This window comes from Neomonachus schauinslandi, chromosome 10 (assembly GCF_002201575.2).
Source record: "Neomonachus schauinslandi chromosome 10, ASM220157v2, whole genome shotgun sequence".
NCBI lineage: Eukaryota > Metazoa > Chordata > Mammalia > Carnivora > Phocidae > Neomonachus > Neomonachus schauinslandi.
Window position 1 is genome coordinate 70,865,761 of NC_058412.1, and position 20,057 is coordinate 70,885,817.

Sequence of the window (20,057 nt, forward strand, 5' to 3'; positions counted from 1 at the left end):
GGAAGATAAATTACTCAAAATTACAGATACTTCCACATCTCCATTTTAGCCTGTGGTTTCAGCATCATCCCACACCTAGCCACATTCCAGAGATGAGCAAGAGGAAAGATTGAGCATTTCGGTTTATGTCTCCTTTGAATGCCTCGCCCTCCAGTAGGTGGTGCTAACAGAGCAAGAAGAAATGGGGACCAGAAGACGATAAATATGGCCCCCAGGTGATCCAGAGTGCAAAACACTCAGCCACTGAGTAATTAAAAATCCAAAACCCTTTCGCCAAGCTGGCTGTCCGGTAACACATTAAAACTTTGAGTTTTAATGGGAAGCAAAAACATCATACACATGTTGGACATATTTTAGATGAAACCCCTGGAGCACAAACATATCAAAAGCATAAAATACTGGTTGTTTGGTTTCAGGTCTTCACTTCTCAAAACACGGCCACTGGACCTGTCCTAAGCCCTCTATTCAGAAGTCATTTCCAGTACACAGAAGCAGATCTTTGTGTGGTTTCTGTGAATTACATATTTGAAAAGTGGGTCATCATTTACTCTTGCTACTCCTACTGAGTTACACAGTCACCAGTTTTATCTGGGTCTTCTCCATCGATTTTAATCCTCTTCTTTTCTATTTCGACCTGTATGCAAAAGCAAAACATGACAGCATTAACCAACACAGCATTAACACTGCTCAGTCCTACTGCACGCATGACGCAAGGACTGAAGCCACCTCATCCGCTGGACACAGACGCAGTGCCCCCACTGTCTCATGCTAGCTCCTAGTGAGGCAGCCTGCTCTCCTCTTGGTCAACAGAGCCCCCCAAATCCTTCCCTCTAGTGTCAAGTCTTGAAGAGGACTGAAACTCTCCTCCCTTCTAAGTCAGACAGAGGGTTTATAAAATATACACAGGGGCGCCTGGGTGGCTCAGTTGGTTAAGCGACTGCCTTCGGCTCAGGTCATGATCCTGGAGTCCCTGGATCGAGTCCCGCATCGGGCTCCCTGCTCAGCAGGGAGTCTGCTTCTCCCTCTGACCCTCCTCCCTCTCATGCTCTCTGTATCTCATTCTCTCTGTCTCAAATAAATAAATAAAATCTAAAAAAAATAAAAATAAAATAAAATATACACAGAATACATATATCGATAAGACATTTAGGGTCTTGGCTGGACATGTGATCAATTATACCCCCAAGTATCATATCTGTAGCCTTTGGCCCACGTGAGATTTATAACCCACCCCAAATCATCTCATTAAGATGAACTCATTTACAAGCTAGTAAACCAGCTGGACAGAACCATCTACCTGCCCCTCATCTTTTTCATCTCATCTCAAATGTTACCTCCTCACAGAGGCCCTCCTGGGCCATATGAAATAAGCAAGCCCTCCATCATCCTCTATCTTGTTCCCCTATTTTATCCTCTTCTTAGAGTCCGTCCCTCTTGGAAACTCTTCATCTGTTTACAAATTATTTTTTGTTCCTGCGCTAGAAGGTATGCTTCGAGAGGACAAGAACCTGTCTCTTGTTCATGTTTGTCTCCAGCATCCAGGGTGGCCTGGCACTTTGAAATTGCTCAATAAATACTTATGAAATGGAAAGTAACATTTTGAAACTGACTGTCACCAAGTGACAAGCAATTAGTAAATGCTATTCAAGCGGCAGAGACTTTGTTATGTAATTTTGAGCTGTCCTCTAAAACAAGAGGAAACTGGAACAAGCCATGCATAGGAAAATAGGTATAAATGAATTCTCCATTGTACTTGACCCGCATTTCAGTCACATGTAATACTTATATCCCTAGTGTGACCGGTCAGGGTCTCCAAGAAGCAGTCTCTGAGATGGAGACTGGTGTGCAGAAAGCGTACTGGGGAGTGCTGTCGGGGTCCACACCTGTGGGGGAAGAAAGGGGAGGGAAGGAAGCAGGTGGAAGGAGTTGGGCTGCAATGCAGTCACTGGAAAGGCTTCAGCTGATCCCCAGGGTGAGCTGGAGCTAGGATGGCTGCAGAGTTACCCCCAGCGGAGGCAAGAGGGTCTTGATACACCTGCATCCACGGAAGGGGGTGTGACGGGGGGCAAGGCAGCTGTCTTCAGCAGGGCAATTCCCAGCTGCTGGGAGAGTTAAGTCCCTTGGTCCCAAAGAGGCTGCACACAAGGGCACTCACTCATCATTAATTTTACTAATAGGGAAAAAAAATCACTGGGCCCAAACACATAGGCTTATAAACAGATGGTCCAAAATAAAGAAAAAAAATCCCTGGCTTATACTACTATATTATAAAACCACCAGTTGGTGTTAATGATGTCGTACATAATCACACCATTTCAAGATACTGTGGGAAATCTGTGGCAGAGGTTATCTCTATATTTATTAACTTCGAAGACGAGAAGGAAAAGCAAGTTTAGAAATAGGTGCAAGTGTATGTCACACTTTAACTCATCTGGCATAAAAATGCAGAAGAGCTGATGGTGAACATTTAAAATTGTTGCAATAGAATAACTCAGCATTTCCCAAAGGGTGCTCCACAGAATACTATTCCAGAAGATATTGATAGGTGTTCTACATACATGTGCCCATAGAGACAAGATTCTGTAATCAATAAGTTGGGAGAAACTGAGTTAAGTCTAACAAGTTTCCTTATTGCCGAACTTTTCAGAGCCTTTATTTAGCATTAACTTAGTGCACAGCATGCCCCAACTTATTTTTTTCTTGGGTCATTATATGTTTCCCATAGAACACACCTTGAGAAATGCTATTCCAACATAATTTTTATTATAAAGATGCTTCTGAAATGTGAATTCGGTTTTAATGCCCTGTTTTTCATTGAGAGCAGAATTAAATGGCACCGTGTGCTCAGGCTCCTGATTTCTAGAACTGAGAGAAACCTGGCTCACTGGTGACCATCACGTTTCCATGACTGAGCTCTTTTCCAGGTCAAATAAACACACATACATATACACATACACGGTCATTGAAGAGAGCAAAACGGAGCTCTAAAGCCCAATCAGGTCACAGCGCCAGAAGCTTCAACTTGAACCAAAGGGTTTTGGGATATACCTGAATGTTGTAGCAAGCTCGCTGATGAACATGTTTCTGTGGCTGGACATCGCTCTCCACCCCCAGAGACTTGACCTCTGTCCTCGAGGCACAGGTGTCCAGCATTCCAAACTGAACAGTAGCAAATGGATACCAATCAGAGGGAATTTCTTGGTCTGATCCAAGTTCTAGTTTGTATGACAAGCAATGGGGATGATCAGGACCTTGAAGAAAAGAAATCAAATGGTCAAAGTATTTTAATGGCCATTGAGCATTTCTCTTAAACATAAGAAGCACTCATCCCTCTCTTTAATAAACAATTCCATTAGCACTGTGGCAGTGTAAGTTCTGTTTAAACAACATACCATCAAAATTCACAATTTTGCACCAACTAGGGGAAATCTATCTGTATTTTTTTAAGTACTAGCTTTAAAATAAGCACAAGTTCATTACTATATATATGACATATTAACTCCTAAAGTGTTTAATTAAGAGTATGTTAAGTTTCTTTAATTAAATATGATAATATTTGTATTAAGCATCATTAATTGGCTATAATGTACAAAGGATGTTAGGGAAAAAAAAACCTTTCCCTTAAGTAGACTGAATAAGCTCTTACAATAATTCTTACCTTATTAATTTCCTTACCATTCTGTTTCTTGATAGATAATGCAAAGGTAAACTTCAGCCCAAATTGGGTCACATTATTAAAAATTTTCATTTTTTTAAGTGAAACTTATTAAAATTTTATTACTTTTTTTTTTTTAAGATTTTATTTATTTATTTGACAGAGAGAAACACAGCGAGAGAGGGAACACAAGCAGGGGGAGTGTGAGAGGGAGAAGCAGGCTTCCCACCCAGCAGGGAGCCCGATGCGGGGCTCAATCCCGGGACCCTGGGATCATGACCTGAGCCGAAGGCAGACGCTTAACGACTGAGCCACCCAGGCGCCCCAAAATTTTATTACATTTTAGAAACTACTCTATGCCAAGAATTCTTTCTTCAGTAGAACGGATGATTTCTTACTGCTGTAATTCTTGCTCACTCCCCAACCCCAAAAGCTTTGCCTGGAACAGATGTACAGTGTAGAGATGGGCATATTGCTTTCAGTGTTTTAATCTAATATTTGTTTCCACTTAATTCAATTTGCCATGTATTGAGCATCTACTCTATGCTAAGCCAGGCTCGGTGCCAGACCCAGGGATATTGGATACATACAAAGATTTTAAGTGGGGTCTTATTAGGTGTGTGTGCACCTGCACACATGTTACAATGGAGTAAAAAATGTTTCCAATGCAACCACTGTAGTAAGTCTACAAAGTTCCATGATTCTGTTGCGTTGTCCACAGCATCTACACATCTAATGCAGCCATCTTTATTTAAATAAACGTATGAGATGACAGTTATTTGAAAAGCCAGATTAAATTATTTTACCACTGACATACCTCGAGAAAGAACATTTCCATCAGAATATAGCTTTAGGCACAAAAAACAAGAGTTTAAAGGATTTCACTTAATTCTTAAGAGATAAATTGTCTTTCACTCCTTACAACCTGTTCCTTGTAGAGACTAATAGAATTCTAAGGCTTAAGAAGTCATCAATCAATTAACCAACAGATGCTCATTAGCCATCTCCATCACTTACATGGAGGGCAGGACAGCAGTGGCCTCTGAGGTACTCTAAGCTACCCAGATCACTGCAGGCAAGTGATAATTCACACACACACACACACACACAAACACCCAGGGGGGATTCCACAATCCACTACCCTTTCTTAGTCTTCTGTCTGCAGCAAGGAGGCAGTAAATTTATTTAAACTTAATTCAGGCACTCTTAAGTTCTTTATGGCACAGTGGCTAAGAGAGACACAGGACTCAGATGGCCCAGAAACCAATCCCAACTCTGCTATTTAATGGCTATGTGATCCTAGACAAGTTCCTTGATGTCTCTGAGCCTCCGTTTCCTCATCTGAACTTGGGAATGATGATGTTGGCGATGCTAACATGCAGCTTACAGGATCATCGTGAGGACTCAACAAGCCAGCTGGCCCACGCAGAGCCCTAGAACCGTGGTATACTAGACTGGTACAGAGTGCTGGCTGTAACTTTGCAACGTGCTATTTGATTATAAACCCACCATTATTATTTAATTACTAGAATTTTGATAATGGACTGTGAAATCTACACTTTCAGAGCTGAAAATGGTATCGGAGACGGTCTAAGTTGATATTCCCATTTTAAAGGAAAGAATTCTTTTGGAACTTCTGCAACCAAAATTACTCAAGTTGAAGATAAAGTAATATTCCAAAAATGTTAGAAATAAAACTTTTTCTGCTTTTCTAAAAAATTGGCAAAAAGGAGAGCCTATTTCCCTTCAGGCTTTCTGACCTATTTTTCCTGGCTTTTAAAAACTCTAAATACTCTACAACGTCTAGTCATATACCTTCCACTTTAGACTTTGACCTCCAAGCAAAGAGGTGCTGTGTCTTGTTCTTAGCACAATGTTTGGCACATTTAAGGCTCAATGGGTATTGGTCAATCACGCTGTTTAATCTCAGTGGCTTCCAGCAGGGGGCACTCTTGGGCTTTGGTAATTGCTACTCTCACAACATTCTTAGGACTGGGAAGGCCAGTCACAAATTCTTCTTTGGTGGAGTTGACATCTGGTCTTTATTGAACCAAAATATTTCACATCTCAAGGTGAATTTTGAGAGCTGGAGGGAAAGAATGGTAGGAGGATGACACAAGTGGGGAGAGAGCCACCAGTGTGCTAATGACAGCAATGTAAAAAAGCAGGCTTTATCTAAAAATTGGTAACATGGGAAGGTACAGATAGATGTATTTATTAATTGGCCCTCCACCACTCTCACTCCCCTTTCTTTCTTTTTTTTTTTGTGGCTAACCAGTGTTCTCATCTGTCCCTCTTCCCACCCCCACCCCCACCCTGGAGAAAGTTTCCTCTGTTTCTCTGTTGTCATTCACACTTTAGTGTGAAAAAGCTATCTGAGCTACCTCCCCAATGCCAACCTTTGCTGTAAAATGAAAGACTTGCCCACGTTGTTAAAGGAATATTAAACATTGGCATGCTGGTAAAAGAGACATTTAAGGGGCCAGTAGCCCTTCCCACCTCCTTCGAAATCACATGGAAGTGAAAAAGAAAGGTTAATCCTGATCTCAAAAATTCACAGGAAGGGGGTGCCTGGGTGGCTCAGTCAGCTCAGCAACCCACTTTTGATCTCAGATCAGGTGTTGATTTCAGGGTGGTGAGTAAAAAAAAAAAAAAAAAAAATCCACATGAGGAAAGGCATAACATTTTTTTTAAAATGATGTGCACAATAGACGAGTTCATATATTCTCTTTCAGGTTCCATTTTTTAAATATTTTTTTCTAACAGTACCAGTTTTTCAGAAACTTGCTTGAAAAGAGTAATGGTTTAAAAAAAAGATTTGATTGATTGATTGATTGGAGGGGAGGGTGCAGAGGGAGAGGAAAAAAGAATCTCCAGCAGACTCCGAGCTGAGCGCGGAGCCCCACTCAGGGCTCAATCTCATGACCCTGAGATCATGACCTGAGCCAAAACCAAGAGTTTGTCGCTTAACTGAGCCGGCCAGGCACCCCAAAAAAGGGCAATGTTTTCAAGACTTCTTAAAAATAATCCTGTTCTCTAAACACCCAATCGATTTAAGAATTGTATAGAAAAATAGAGATGCATTCAAAGAAACCGCTCCTCCGTGCGTGGTCCGAGGGCCAGCAGCGTGGAAAGCAGGGGCGGGGGGGCCTCACCTGCTGAATCGGTCTACATTTTCAAAGGTGGTTCAAGCCACTCAAGACTTTTCTCTGCCCTGACCTTACTCTTTCTACGCTTCTCCTCCAGAGGCAAACTGCCAGGCACCCTCTCCCTCTTCGCGTTACCCTCCCCACCCACAGTGGGGAAACCACAGGACAGGCCACGGAAGCCCAGGTGTCCTAGCCCAGCCTCTCCCTGCCCCCCCCCCCCGCCCCAACTCCACCTGACACAGCCCTCTGCCTTCTGTCTCGGCCCCCTTTTGGCCCACAGATCTGCTCTGAACAAAGCATCTTTGATCCCAAAGGGTTTATTCCATGCATTATCACCGTCTAATTGCCTGGAATGCTTGTAAAACATCATTCTGTGCAGGCCTGGTGCTGTGACTGTCTTCCAGAAGAATTCCTGAAGGCCAGCCTCCCTGGAAATATCCACTCTTGTAATTGTTCTTAGCGAGCTCAGCCGCTAGTAAATACGGGTGGGAAGCAGTGAGAGCTCAGAGACGTAGGGTACACAGAGCGGGGAGGGATAACCTGTGCCTAGGGGACCGTAACAGGTTTCACAGCAGAGCTCCCAGGTCAGGAGTTCTCAACCCTGGCTGCGTAATAGAGCCTCTTACAAACACCAATAATACATGGGCCTCACCACCCAGAGTCTGATTGGTGGGGATGGGGCCCAAACATGGGGATGTTTTTAAAGCTCTAATGATTCTAAGGACTCCAACATGCTGCAGGGGCTAGGAAACAGATTTCTAAAGGAGTAGTGAGAGGATTCCAAGCTATCTCAGCTCATGGCACTATGGCCCACCTGTTTACCAAAGCCAGAGCCCTCGACCTCCTTGCACCCCTCCCGTCCCCTGTGCCCACAGGTAATCTGTCCTTGTCTTGAGGGCACCTCCTCTGAGTTTCCTCACCATCCTTCACTCCCTTCTTAGTGCTCCCACTGCCACTGGTCTTGCTTATCAGGCCCCCTCTTCTCCCAAGTCTCTGCATGTCTATACTCCTGAATCTCTCCTCTGCAATGTATGCCTAACTTCCTAAAACAAGGGATGATTCTGTCACAGTTGTGCCCGAAAACACTCCGGAAGCCCAGTAGACAGACAAAGTCCATACCCCAAAGCATGGCTCACAATGTCCTCCATGTGCTGGTTCATTCTCTTTCCACTCGCTCAGTCCCAACACTTAACTACGATCTGCCACCTACAGGCCTGTTTCTGCTGTTTCTATCCCTGGTAGAATCCTGATTCTTCCACACCAAGCTGAACCATCACCTCTTGGGCCAAGACTACCAGAGTGCCCCCTGCAGTTTATCACTCCTTTCTCTGGAATCCCAACTCTATGTGTGTGTTCCTGCCTGGAACACAGCACAATTCCACAGCGCCTTCGCGTGCTTGCTGCCAGATCTGCCTCCCCTGCTAGGCTGCTAGGTTTCTGGAGGGCGGGGAGCAGGGTTGCATCTGTGTCTCCCGAGCACCAAGCGCAGAGCCTGTACCTGCACGAAACTTAGTGGTGTTTGCAGAATGAATGAGTGAACCCTCTTCTCAATAAATTCTTGGTGACTGAATCAATTAACTATGCCATTAGTTCTGGGAAAATACAGTGTTATAAACAGGATCATTTTCACAAGAACATTTCCATGTTGTTCCCCTTCCAAAATTAGAAAAGAATAGTTTGTATGGGCTCTCGGTCTGGAAAACAAGCATGGTTGCTCTAATTGGCTCTAACAGGAGTGCCTGCCCTGAGGCAGAGCAACTGGACCGGGCTCTTTGCGAGCCTGTCGCCCTGTTCCTTCGAACTCACCAGGACAAGCCAGCAGGATGAGCCCCTTGTGCTCCTCTCCAAAGTATAAGCAGGAGTCGGGTGATCACCCAGACATCAGGGGACATTTATGGACTGAGGAGATTACAGTAGGCATTCCAGCCTGTCTTCCTCTCTTTCCCTTCGTGTTTAGCAAAATTAAAGGCAATAATATGATTTCTATAATCCCTCTCACCTAAAAGCAGCACAGGTAACTTTGAGAATAGATCATTTGGAACCCTGCACGCAAAACCTCAAAACTTGTTTCCCTGGGATGAAGATAACCTGAGAATGGTTTTAGCTTGCTTCTCCAACAAAGTTATAAAAGAAGGCAGGGAACATTACCTCTGTGGATTGAATCACGGGAGATATTCCCGCCACGCTGGAGTTGACGAGGAGGCACCATTAGAAGCCATCTGTGTGACCAGGCCACTCCACCACCACCTTGCCCTGCCTTGAGCCTGAGCTCTCCTTGCTATTCCTTGGAACTAGAACCCTACTAATATAAATCATGAGAACGCTGCAGAGCAGAATTTGGCATCAACTGAGGGGTGGGGGCGGTGTCGAAGAGGACTACTGTGCAGTGCCTTCCCTTCTGCATGAGGGCCTGGGACTCCTCAGCCACCCAGCTGTGTCTCTCACCTGCTTGACCCTGTCCTTTGCCCAGGCTACAATCAGCAGACAGATGTTAAGTTAGCAAACCGCAAGTCATACAGAGTGGTCCTGGACCAAGGGCATGATCCATGCTACCCCTCAAGTCCAATATAGTTTAGGGTTTGCTCTTCCTTCTCCAGAACATTCCAAAGCCTACAGAGCAGTGTCCCTCAACCATACATTAGGTTCATCTGGGAGCTCTCAAAACATACAGGTGCTTAGGCCCCTCCCCGAGACATTCTGATGTACTTGGCATGGAATAGAGCCTGAACATCAAAATTATCCAACAGCTCTCAGGCTGTCCTAACATACTGTCAAGTTTGAGAAATACTGCAATAGGTCCACCCTAATAAAAATGCTTCCTCTGAAGTCCACAGCCTGAAGGGTCCTAAGATGAAATTAAATTTCCCTGATGGACTAGACCAGCTGTGAACTATTTAGAAGCAGGGATGGGCTCTTATTCATCTTTAGCCCCAGCACCTGATGTGGTACCTGGTTTACAGTAAGTGCTCAATAAAGGTTTGATTGAACGAGTGACTGCATCAACTCAGATCCCCAAATCTGCCCCCCATAACCCAGTGTTCTGCTAGAAATAACTGTACGGGGCGCCTGGGTGGCTCAGTGGGTTAAGCGTCTGCCTTCAGCTCAGGTCATGATCCTGGAGTCCTGGGATCAAGACCCACGTCGGGCTCCCTGCTCAGCGGGGAGCCTGCTTCTCCCTCTCCCTCTGCTGCTCCCCCTGCTTGTTCTCCCTCTCTCTCTCTCTGTCAAATAAATAAATAAATAAAATCTTTAAAAAAATAGAAATAACTGTACTAACACAAGGAGCAGCCTTAATTTCAAAATTTGCTTTTTTGCTCATTATAGAATACACCCAAGACTAAGTTACTATTCTAACATAAATGTGGTGCCAGGACTCTCTTTTTAAAGTTCTGAACTTCTAGATTCATTGTTTTCTTTGAAAATATTTTGAAAATTAACTGAATTTTTAATACTTGGGTTGTATCTACTTAATTCTGAAATAACTAGTCAAGATGGCCAAATTAAATCAGCTAAAGAAATCAATTTGGGTAAAAATGAAAGGCAGTCTTATTTCAAAGAACAGGGAGCAAAACCTAAGGAGAACGTGGTACTGGCTGAGAATACAAAAAAGTTCAGGTATATTCATGGATGAGAGATCTTTAAAGGTTAATTAGGGAATCTAAGCTCTGCGAGCAATAGTTTTAACATCTGAGGTTGCTGGCTGATGTCAAAAAGTCCAACGAGGCAATCTTCCCTCAGTGCCACCATCCACAAGAAAATCTTAGCTTAGGGTTATTTTTTTATGATATTAAAAAAAATTTTTTTTTAAGTTAAACAATCTGGCAGAAATAGGCAGAGAGGACAAACTAAATCCGCCGTTTGACTAAATGTTGCCCCTCCCACCAGAGCAACGCTAGCATGGCCCCTGGGGACTGAAGTGATCCTGTGTCTCAGCCTGGTTTCAACCCAAGGAGGAGGGTGAAAACACTGAAACTACTTAGTGAGCAAATCAACTTGGGGTGTTGAATATTTACTTGAATTTTTATCAGGAAGCCGGTCTATCTTCCATACAATGGCCCGGTAGGCACTCTCATATTTTGCTGACCCCACAGTGACCTGTATAACAGGTTCAGATTCGGGTTCGTGTAAATTCCCCAGACATGCCCGGCGGTTCATTTTGGCTTTCAGGGACTTCTGCCTCTGGAGGTTCATGGTCCAGAGGGCCTTGATCCACTGCGACGGGACAGGAAAGTGTATCATGATGTTGTCACAGGACCTCAAGGAACTGGCATAGGATGGTCTCTGAGCCAAGGGGGCCATGTTGACAAAGGCCTGAAGCTCCACATATGCTCCCTGGACAACCACCACGGACTTGAGGGAAAAGGGAAGATCCTCCCCCTTATACAAAGTCTTAAAACGCATCAGCTCAAACCGGCAGGCATCCAGCGGTACAAACTTAATGGTTCTTGATTGCTCGAATTCTTGTGCTTTCACACACTTATGAAAATGATGGTCAAGAATATCAATCCCCTTCTTTTCCTGGTCTTTTTCAAAATAGCGTTCGTTTCGCTTCTGCAGCTCAAGGTCATTCAAGGTCAAAAAGCATTCTGTGTTCCCATTCACAAAGCAGAGGCAACAGAGTTGAGTTATGACAGTGCTTTCAACCAATTTTCCTTCTTCTTTAGTGATTTTCCCCCAGAAGTTGTCCACAATTTCCAGGGAAATTTCTTGTTCCTCATAGTTCTTTTTTGGCTTTGAAACACCTGGCAGCTTTGTCAGCTCCTCCTCCACAGTAGTCAGGAAGTCGAGGAAATCGTGGTACTCTGTGGACCCTAACTTCAGCATCTGGTCGATGTCTGGTTCATGAACTACTTCTGTCTTAGAGTGGTATTTCCTTTTTTCTGTGTAAGACACATGTTCAATCTTCACAGTATGGATTTTTCCTGCCACACTAAAGTTCTCAACTTTGGGTTCAGAAAGCCTGCAATGTGGATCAAGTTGTAACTCCTTAAATGGTTTTTCTAACCCCTTCTCATAATACATTTGCAAAATTCCACCAGGTAAGACTTTCAGAAAAATTGGTCCCCACTGACGGGAAGACATCATGTTCTTCTTCTCGGGAATTCTCAACATGAAAGACCATCCAGGTTTTGGCTGACTCCTGAAGAGCGTCTGGGGGACAAAGGAAGACGCAGTGTCTTCAGCATACAAACACTGCACAGACAAATTTCCACAGGGGTCTTGCTCCTCAGCTGACTGGAGATGTTCAAGCTTCTCACAGATGTAGTTAAGTGAACCCTGATTTAAGCTTTTTTGATCGAGAGGCACCTCTTTGTCTCTTGATGGGTACATCTTTCTGCTTCCTGAAGGGTCAAAGGCAAACTGGGAAGCACCGCCTTCATCTTTCCAAAATGGACTTGAAAAAGCACAGTCCTCCCGAAAATACTGAAACTGGGGGGCATCACTCTGAAACCCTAGGCTTTCAGCCTGGGGAGGGCCAACTTCATCTGGAAGACCCACTCTGGGAGCTGGATGTGTACATGAGTGGTCACTGGGTAAGGAAGCATGGGATAAACAGGTTGGTTTAGTAGACAGTAAGGAAGAGTCTGCTCCTGGTGTTGTAAGTGGACTGTTTGAAGATGATTCTGGGATAGGATAAAGCATATGAGTCCCTGCTTTGGGGACACCAGGAAAACCTGGGAAGTCCTTGGTAGGTGTAGAAAGAGGAGAGTTACTTGGAGGTCCCGGACTAAAGTAAAAGTCTATGATGGGAGAGGAGAGGGGGGTACTGTTGGCAGAGGAAGATCCACTGGGAAATTCTTTAGCACCAGAAAGGTTCAGCTTAAGTCCATTGGGCCTACAGATGCCTTGATTCTCCAGAGGTAAATTCTTTGACTTTTGAGAAGACTGAAAAGCAGGGTCATCATCAAATGTGACCCAGTTGCCTGGGTTTGTAGAACACATCTTTGGAATCAGATTGTGGTCTTGTCTATGAATCAGGTGTGTTGTATCTGTTAAAGGAGAAAGAGACAAGAAGAATATTAAATGAGGAGGGGGAGGAAATTCAAGTGACTTTAGTTCTGAGAAATACTTAGATTAAAAACAAGCAAACAAACAAAAAAAACCAGGGGGCGCCTGGTTGGCTCAGCTGGTAGAGCATGAGACTCTTGATCTTGGAGTCATGGGTTCAAGCCCCATGTTGGGCATAGAGCTTACTTAAGAAAAAAACAAAAATAAAATAAGGTGTTGTCACAAATAGAAGTTCAAAATTAAAAAAATAAAAATAAAAGCAACCAGATTTACAGATTAACTGAGTTGAAAGAAATGCTTAAGAATTGCAACACTTCTGATGATTAAATGGATTAACAACAACAACAACAAAAAAAAACAAGATCTAACTGTACACTGTGTACTTGAGACTCATTTGAGATTTAAGGACAAACTTAGGCTGAAAGTGAAAGGAAGCAAAAAGATATTCTATGCAAACAGAAACGAGAGCAGGCAGGGGTGGCCATATTCCACCAGGCAAAATAGATTTTACGTCAAAAGCTGTCACAAGAGACAAAACAGGACATTATATAATGATAAAAGGGTCAGCTCACCAGGAAGATATAACAATTACAAGTATATATAAAGCCAACATCAGAGCACCCAAATATATGAAACAAACATTAAAAAACCGAAGAGAGTTACAGACAGCAACATAATAGTATTATTCAATACCCCACTTTGAATAACAGATAGAACATCCAGATAAAAGATCAATAAGGAAACAAAGTACTTGAACAACACGATAGGCCGGACAGACATTCCACACAACAGCAGCAGTTCTTTACAAGCATACACAGAATATCGTTCTTTACAAGCATACACAGAATATCCCCCAGGCTAGATCACATGTTAGGTCATAAAACAAGTCTTAACAAATTTAAGAAGACTGAAATCATACCAAGCATCTTTTCTGACCACAATAGAATGAAACTGGAAATCAACAGGAGAAGGAAAACTGGAAAATTCACAAATGTAGCAATTGATCGAAATTTAACAACCAATAGGCCAAAGAAGAAATCAAAAGGGAAGTGAGAAAATATTTTGGGGTAAGCAAAGTGAAAACACAACATACCAAAACTTATGGATGTAGCAAAAGCAGCAGAGACAGAATAGAGTTTATAGTGGTAAACACCTACATTAAAAAAAAAAAAGAAGATGGGCGCCTGGGTGGCTCAGTTGGTTAAGCAACTGCCTTCGGCTCAGGTCATGATCCTGGAGTCCCTGGATCGAGTCCCGCATTGGGCTCCCTGCTCGGCAGCGAGCCTGCTTCTTCCTCTGACCCTCCCCCCTCTCATGTGCTCTCTCTCTCTCTCTCATTCTGTCTCAAATAAATAAATAAAAAATCTTTAAAAAAAAAAAAGAAAGATATCAAATAAACAACCTAACTTTAAAGCTCAAAAAACTAGAGAAAGAAAAACAAACTAAGCCCAAAATTAGGAGAAGGAAAGAAAGAATAAACATTAGGGCAGAAATAAATGAAATAGAGAATATAAAACAGAAAAGAAGGGAAACTAAGAGTTGGTTTGTTTTAAAAGATCAACAAGGGTGCCTGGGTGGCTCAGATGGTTAAGCGTCTGCCTTCGGCTCAGGTCATGATCCCAGGGTCCTGGGATCGAGTCCCGCATCGGGCTCTCTGCTCCTTGGGAGCCTGCTTCTCCCTCTGCCTCTCTCTCTCTGTCTCTCATGAATAAATAAATAAAATCTTAAAAAAAAAAAAAAAAGATCAACAAAACTGACAAGCCTTTAGCTGGACTGAGAAAAAAAGAGAAAATACTCAAAACCAGAAATGCAAGATGTGACATTAAACTTATGTCACAGAAATAAAACAATGATTATAAGGAACCACTATGAACAATTACATGCCAGCAAGTTGGATAACCTAGAAGAAATGGACAAATTCCTAGAAACATACAATCGACCACGACTGAATCATAAAGAAATCGGAAATCTGAACAGACCTATAATTAGCAAGGAGATTGAATTGGTAGTCAAAACCTCCCAAAAAATAAAAGCTCAGGCCCAGATGTTTTCACTGGAGAACACTACCAAACATTTAAAGAAAAATTGATACCAATCCTACTCAAGCTCTTCCAAAAAACTGAAGAGGAGGGAACACTTCCAAACTCATTTTGTAAGCCCAGCATTACTCTGATACCAAAGCTAAAGATACTATGAGCAAGAAAAATACTATATCCCTGATAAATATAAATGCATAAATCCTCAATAAAATACTAGCACATCAACTTCAACAACAGATTAAAAGGATCATACATCATTATCAAGTGGCATTTATTCCTGGGATGCAAGGACAGTTCAACATATGAAAATCAATCAAAGTGATATACCACATCAACAGAACAAAGGATAAATATCACATGATCATCTCCGTAGACCCAGAAAAAGCACCTGACAAAACTCAACACCTTTTCGTGATAAGAGACCAGCCAACAAACTAAGAAGGAAAACCTCAAAATAATAATAAAGGCCATCTATGAAAAGCCCATAATTAACCTCATACTCAATAGTGAAAAACTAAAACTTATCCTCTAAGATCAGGAACAAGGCAAGGATGTTCACTCTTTTTTTTTTTTTTTAAGATTTTATTTATTTATTTGACAGAGACAGACAAAGCGAGAAAAGGAACACAAGCAGGGGGAGTGGGAGAGGGAGAAGCAGGCTTCCTGCGGAGGAGGGAGCCCGATGCAGGGCTCGATCCCAGGACCCTGGGATCATGACCTGAGCCGAAGGCAGACGCTCAACGACTGAGCCACCCAGGCGCCCCAAGGATGTTCACTCTTACCGCTTCTATTCAACATAGTCCTGAAAGTTCTAACAAGAGCAATTAGGCAAGAAAAAGAAATAAAAGGTATCCAAATCAGAAAGGAAGAAGTTACATTTTGTCTATTTACAGATATGATCTTATCTATAGAAAACCCTAAACACACACACACACACACACTGTTAGAAGTAATACACAAATTCAGCGAAGTCGCAGGATACAAAATCAACAAACAAAAATCAATTGCATTTCTATACACAAACAATTAACAATCCAAAAAGCAAATTAAGAAAATAATCCCATGTACAATAGCATCAAAAAGAATAAAATATTTAGAAATAAATTTAATACTGAAATAAATTACACTGAAAAGTAATTGCTGGAAGAAATTAAAGAAGACACAAATAAAAAGATACCCCACATTCATAGATTGGAAGACATAATATTGTTTAAATGTCCATACTGCCCAAGGCAATGTACAGATTCAATGCAGTCCCTACCAAAGTCCCAATGACATTTTTTGTAGAAATAGAAAAAACAATCCAAAAATTCACATGGAATCTCAAAGGTCTTTGAATAGCCAAAATAACCTGGAGAAAGATAAACAAAGGTGGCAGTCTCATACTTTCTGACTTTAAAACATTACAAAGCTGTGGTACTCAAAACAATATGGTACTGGCATAAAGGCATATAGACCAAAGGAACAGAATATTAAGCCCAGAAATAAAGTCACACACATGGTCAAATGATCCTCAACAAGGATGCCAAGATTATATAATGGGGAAAGGATAGTGTCTTCAACAAGCTGTGTTGGAAAACTGGATATCCATATGCAAAAAAAAATGACACTGGACCCTTATCTTACACCATACAGAAAAATCAACTACAAATGGATTAAAGACTTAAACATAAGACCTGAAACTATAAAACTCCTATAAGAAAACATAGGGGAAAAGCTTGATGACATTGGTCTTGGCAATGATTTCTTGGATAGGATACCAAAAGCACAAGCAACAAAAGCAAAAATAGACAAATCGGACTACATCAGACTCAAAATCTACACAGCAAAGGAAACAATACAGTGATGAGGCAACCTACAGAATGGGAGAAAATATTTGCAAACCATATATCTGATAAGGGTTTAATATTCAAAATACATAAGGAACTCCTGCTCCATAGCAAAGAAACAAACAAATAAACCAATTTAAAAATGGGCAGCAGACTTGAATAGACGTTTCTCCAAAGAAGACATGGACAACAGGTATATGAAATGATGCTCAACATCACTAATCAGCAGGGAAGTGCAAATCAAGACCACAATATCACCTTATACCTGTTAGGACGGTGATTACCAAAAAAACCCAAAAGAAAAGAAAAGCAAAAAACAAACAAAAGAACACAAAATAACAAGTGTTGACAAGGATGTGGAGAAATTAGAACCCTTGTGCACCTTTGGTGGGAATGTAAAATGAAAAACAACATAGACCTTCCTCAAAAAAAATTTTAAATAGAACTACCATGTATATGATCCAGCAATCCCACTTCAGAAATCATATCCAAAAAAATTAAAAACAGGATCTCAAAGAGGTATCTGCACTCTCATCTTCCTTTCAGCATTATTTACAATAGCCAAAAGGTGGAAACAACCCAAACGTCCACTATCTGATGAACGGGTGAAGAAAATGTGGTATGTGGACATATGGTGAATCTCATTCAGCCTTAAAAAGGAAGGAAATCCTGACTCAGGCTACAACACGAATGATGCTTGAGGACATTATGCTAAGTGAAATAAGACAGGCACAAAAACACAAATACTATGCGATTCCACTTACATGAGGTATCTACAGTAGTCAAATGCATATAAGCAGAAATGAGAATGGTGGGGCTGGGTGGGGGGAAGGGGAGAGGGAAAAGGGGTGTGGCTCTTAGTGGGTAGAGAGGTTTAGTCATGCAAGATGAAAGAGTTCTAGAAATCTGTTGTAAAACAGTGTGCATACAGTTGACAATAGTGTACTGTACACTTAAAAATTTGTTGAGGGCAAAAAAAAAATTGTTAAAAACTTGTTATTTTTTTACCACAATTTTAAAAAAACCGCAAAAAGATTTCTAAAAATTTAAAAACCACAACACTTTTTAATCAATTCAGAAAGTCTTTATTTGAATGACTGTGTAGTGAGAACTTGCTAGTGTTGTAGAAAATATAGAAGATAAAAACCCATTATCTTACTTATATATATATATATGTATATATATATACTTACTTATATATAAACTTATAAGAAGTTTATAATGAACTTCTTATAACCCACTGATTGCTCCCCAAATACGTAAGGCTTATTGTTTAGAAGCATTTTCAAATTCATGACCTAATTTATCAAAACAACCCTGGGAGGTGTATATCGTCATTTCTATTTCATAACTGAGATTACTTGGGTTTAGAGTCATTGCCTAAAGCTGCCCAACTAGTAAGAGACAGAACTAGATTTTTTTCTTTAACAGCTTTATTAAGATACAATTCACACACGTAAAATTCATCCTTTTAAAAAAAAACGACAACTCAGTAGGGATTGTTTAGTATATTCAGTGTTTAGTATATTCAGAGTTGTGCAGCCATCACATTTCCAGAATGTTCTTATCACCCCCAAAATAAACCCTGTACCTATTAGCAGTCACTCCTCATTCTCCCCACCACCACCCCCAAGTCCCTGACAACTACTGATCTACTTTTTTTTTTTTTAATTTGCCTGGTCTGGACATTCAAAGTTCATCCACACCATAGCATGTTTCAGTATTTCATTCCCTTCGGTGGCTGAATAATATTTCATTGTGAAGACAGCCCACATTTTGTTTATCCGTCATTTATCGGTCGATGGACATCTGGTTTATTTCTAATTTTTGGCTATTACGAATGATGTTTTTATATAAGTTTTTTTGTGATCATTTTTCTCAGGTATAGACCTGAGTTTGGAAAGAACCAGAATGTGAGCACAGGTCACTTCATCCTGATCTAATAATACAGCATGAATTCTTGAGATGATTGTAATGACAGGAGAGGCAATGAGCTGTATTGTATGGGCCACGGCACGGAGCTGGGAGTTGGGCACCCGGGATGCTGGGTGCTGGTCTGTCACCCACTAGCTGTGTGCAAAGCCCCTCTGGACATTCAGTGATGAGAGCAGAATCATCTCTGAGGTCACTTCCCACTCGAAAATACTTCTGTGGTGGCTGACATCCAGTAGACATTTTTTTCAAAAGCAGAAATTATGTTACCACTGGGATTTTTGACCAAACTCTCAAACTAACAGAGAGTAAAACTCCATGATATGAAAACCCAAAACCTGCTGGAATAAAGCCCATGAGAACGGCATCTTCGTCCCCCTCCCACAGGCCTGCTCGCTTCCCCTTGTGGATAACGGGGGCTCAGCCAGCGCAATCCTTCCAGCTTGGAAAAGAGCCAGGCTCTAGCGAGGGAGCAAGCCTGGGGCTCCACTGGAGACAGGGCACGCTCAGTGTTGTCATTTGCTAAATCCGCACATTCCTGAGGGCACCAAACACACAGCGGAGCAGCAGTCCAGGCCAACTGGTTCTCTCTGGAGGGCCTTTTACTGTCACTGCCCTTGGGCTGGAGCTGCCACAAAGCACTTTCCCTTCGAAGCGGGGCAGAGCCGTGTTTCAGTGGGACACCGCCCGGAGGCTCAGAGGCAGGAAATCAGCAGCAGGATTTCTTTTTTTTTTTTTATTTTAAAGATTTTTATTTATTTATTCATGAGAGACAGAGAGAGAGAGAGGCAGAGGGAGAAGCAGACTCCCAAGGAGCAGAGAGCCCGATGCGGGACTCGATCCCAGGACTCTGGGATCATGACCTGAGCCGAAGGCAGACGCTCAACCATCTGAGCCACCCAGGCGCCCAGCAGCAGGATTTCTTGACCCATCCTATCCTACCCTCTTCAGAAGGAATCCAGCCAAAATCACTCTTTATATGGGATGAGAGATCATTGTAAATATTTATGTTAGCTGGCTTTATCAAAAAGAAAGAAAAAAAGAAGACTAAGAGAAGAAATCAGCCTGCTTTAGAGGGAATCTATTCTGACCTATACCAAACATTTTGCCTCATCTGTTTTCCACCCGTAGCTTCAAAATTTCGAACACTGATACTGGTTTCCTCAGAGTTTTTGCTTCTTATGGAAAAAAAAGGCGGGGGGGAGCGCCTGGGTGGCTTAGATGTTAAGTGTCTGCCTTCGGCTCAGGTCACGATCCCAGGGTCCTGGGATCGAGCCCCGCATCGGGCTCCCTGCTCGGCGGGAAGCCTGCTTCTCCCTCCCCCATCCCCCCTGCTTGTGTTCCCTCTCTCGCTGTAGCTCTCTCTGTCAAATAAATAAATAAAAATCTTTTTTAAAAAAAAAGTAATTTCCATAAACCAGATAAAGAAATCAATTTCATGACT

The 20,057-nt window shown here is 42.1% G+C and overlaps 1 protein-coding gene across 1 annotated transcript in view; it reads right to left on the reverse strand.

Moving 5' to 3' along the window:
- Positions 1 to 200: 200 nt before the first annotated feature.
- STON1 (stonin 1) overlaps positions 201 to 20,057 on the reverse strand; it is a 47,391-nt gene continuing 27,534 nt past the window's right edge. Inside the window, exons 2-4 of the mRNA XM_021701137.1 lie at positions 10,818 to 12,794; positions 3,049 to 3,251; positions 201 to 634 (exon numbers count right to left, since the gene is read on the reverse strand). Coding sequence (XP_021556812.1) covers positions 560 to 634; positions 3,049 to 3,251; positions 10,818 to 12,747 — 2,208 coding nt within the window. The 5' untranslated portion in view covers positions 12,748 to 12,794 and the 3' untranslated portion in view covers positions 201 to 559. The remainder of the gene's footprint in view (positions 635 to 3,048; positions 3,252 to 10,817; positions 12,795 to 20,057) is intronic.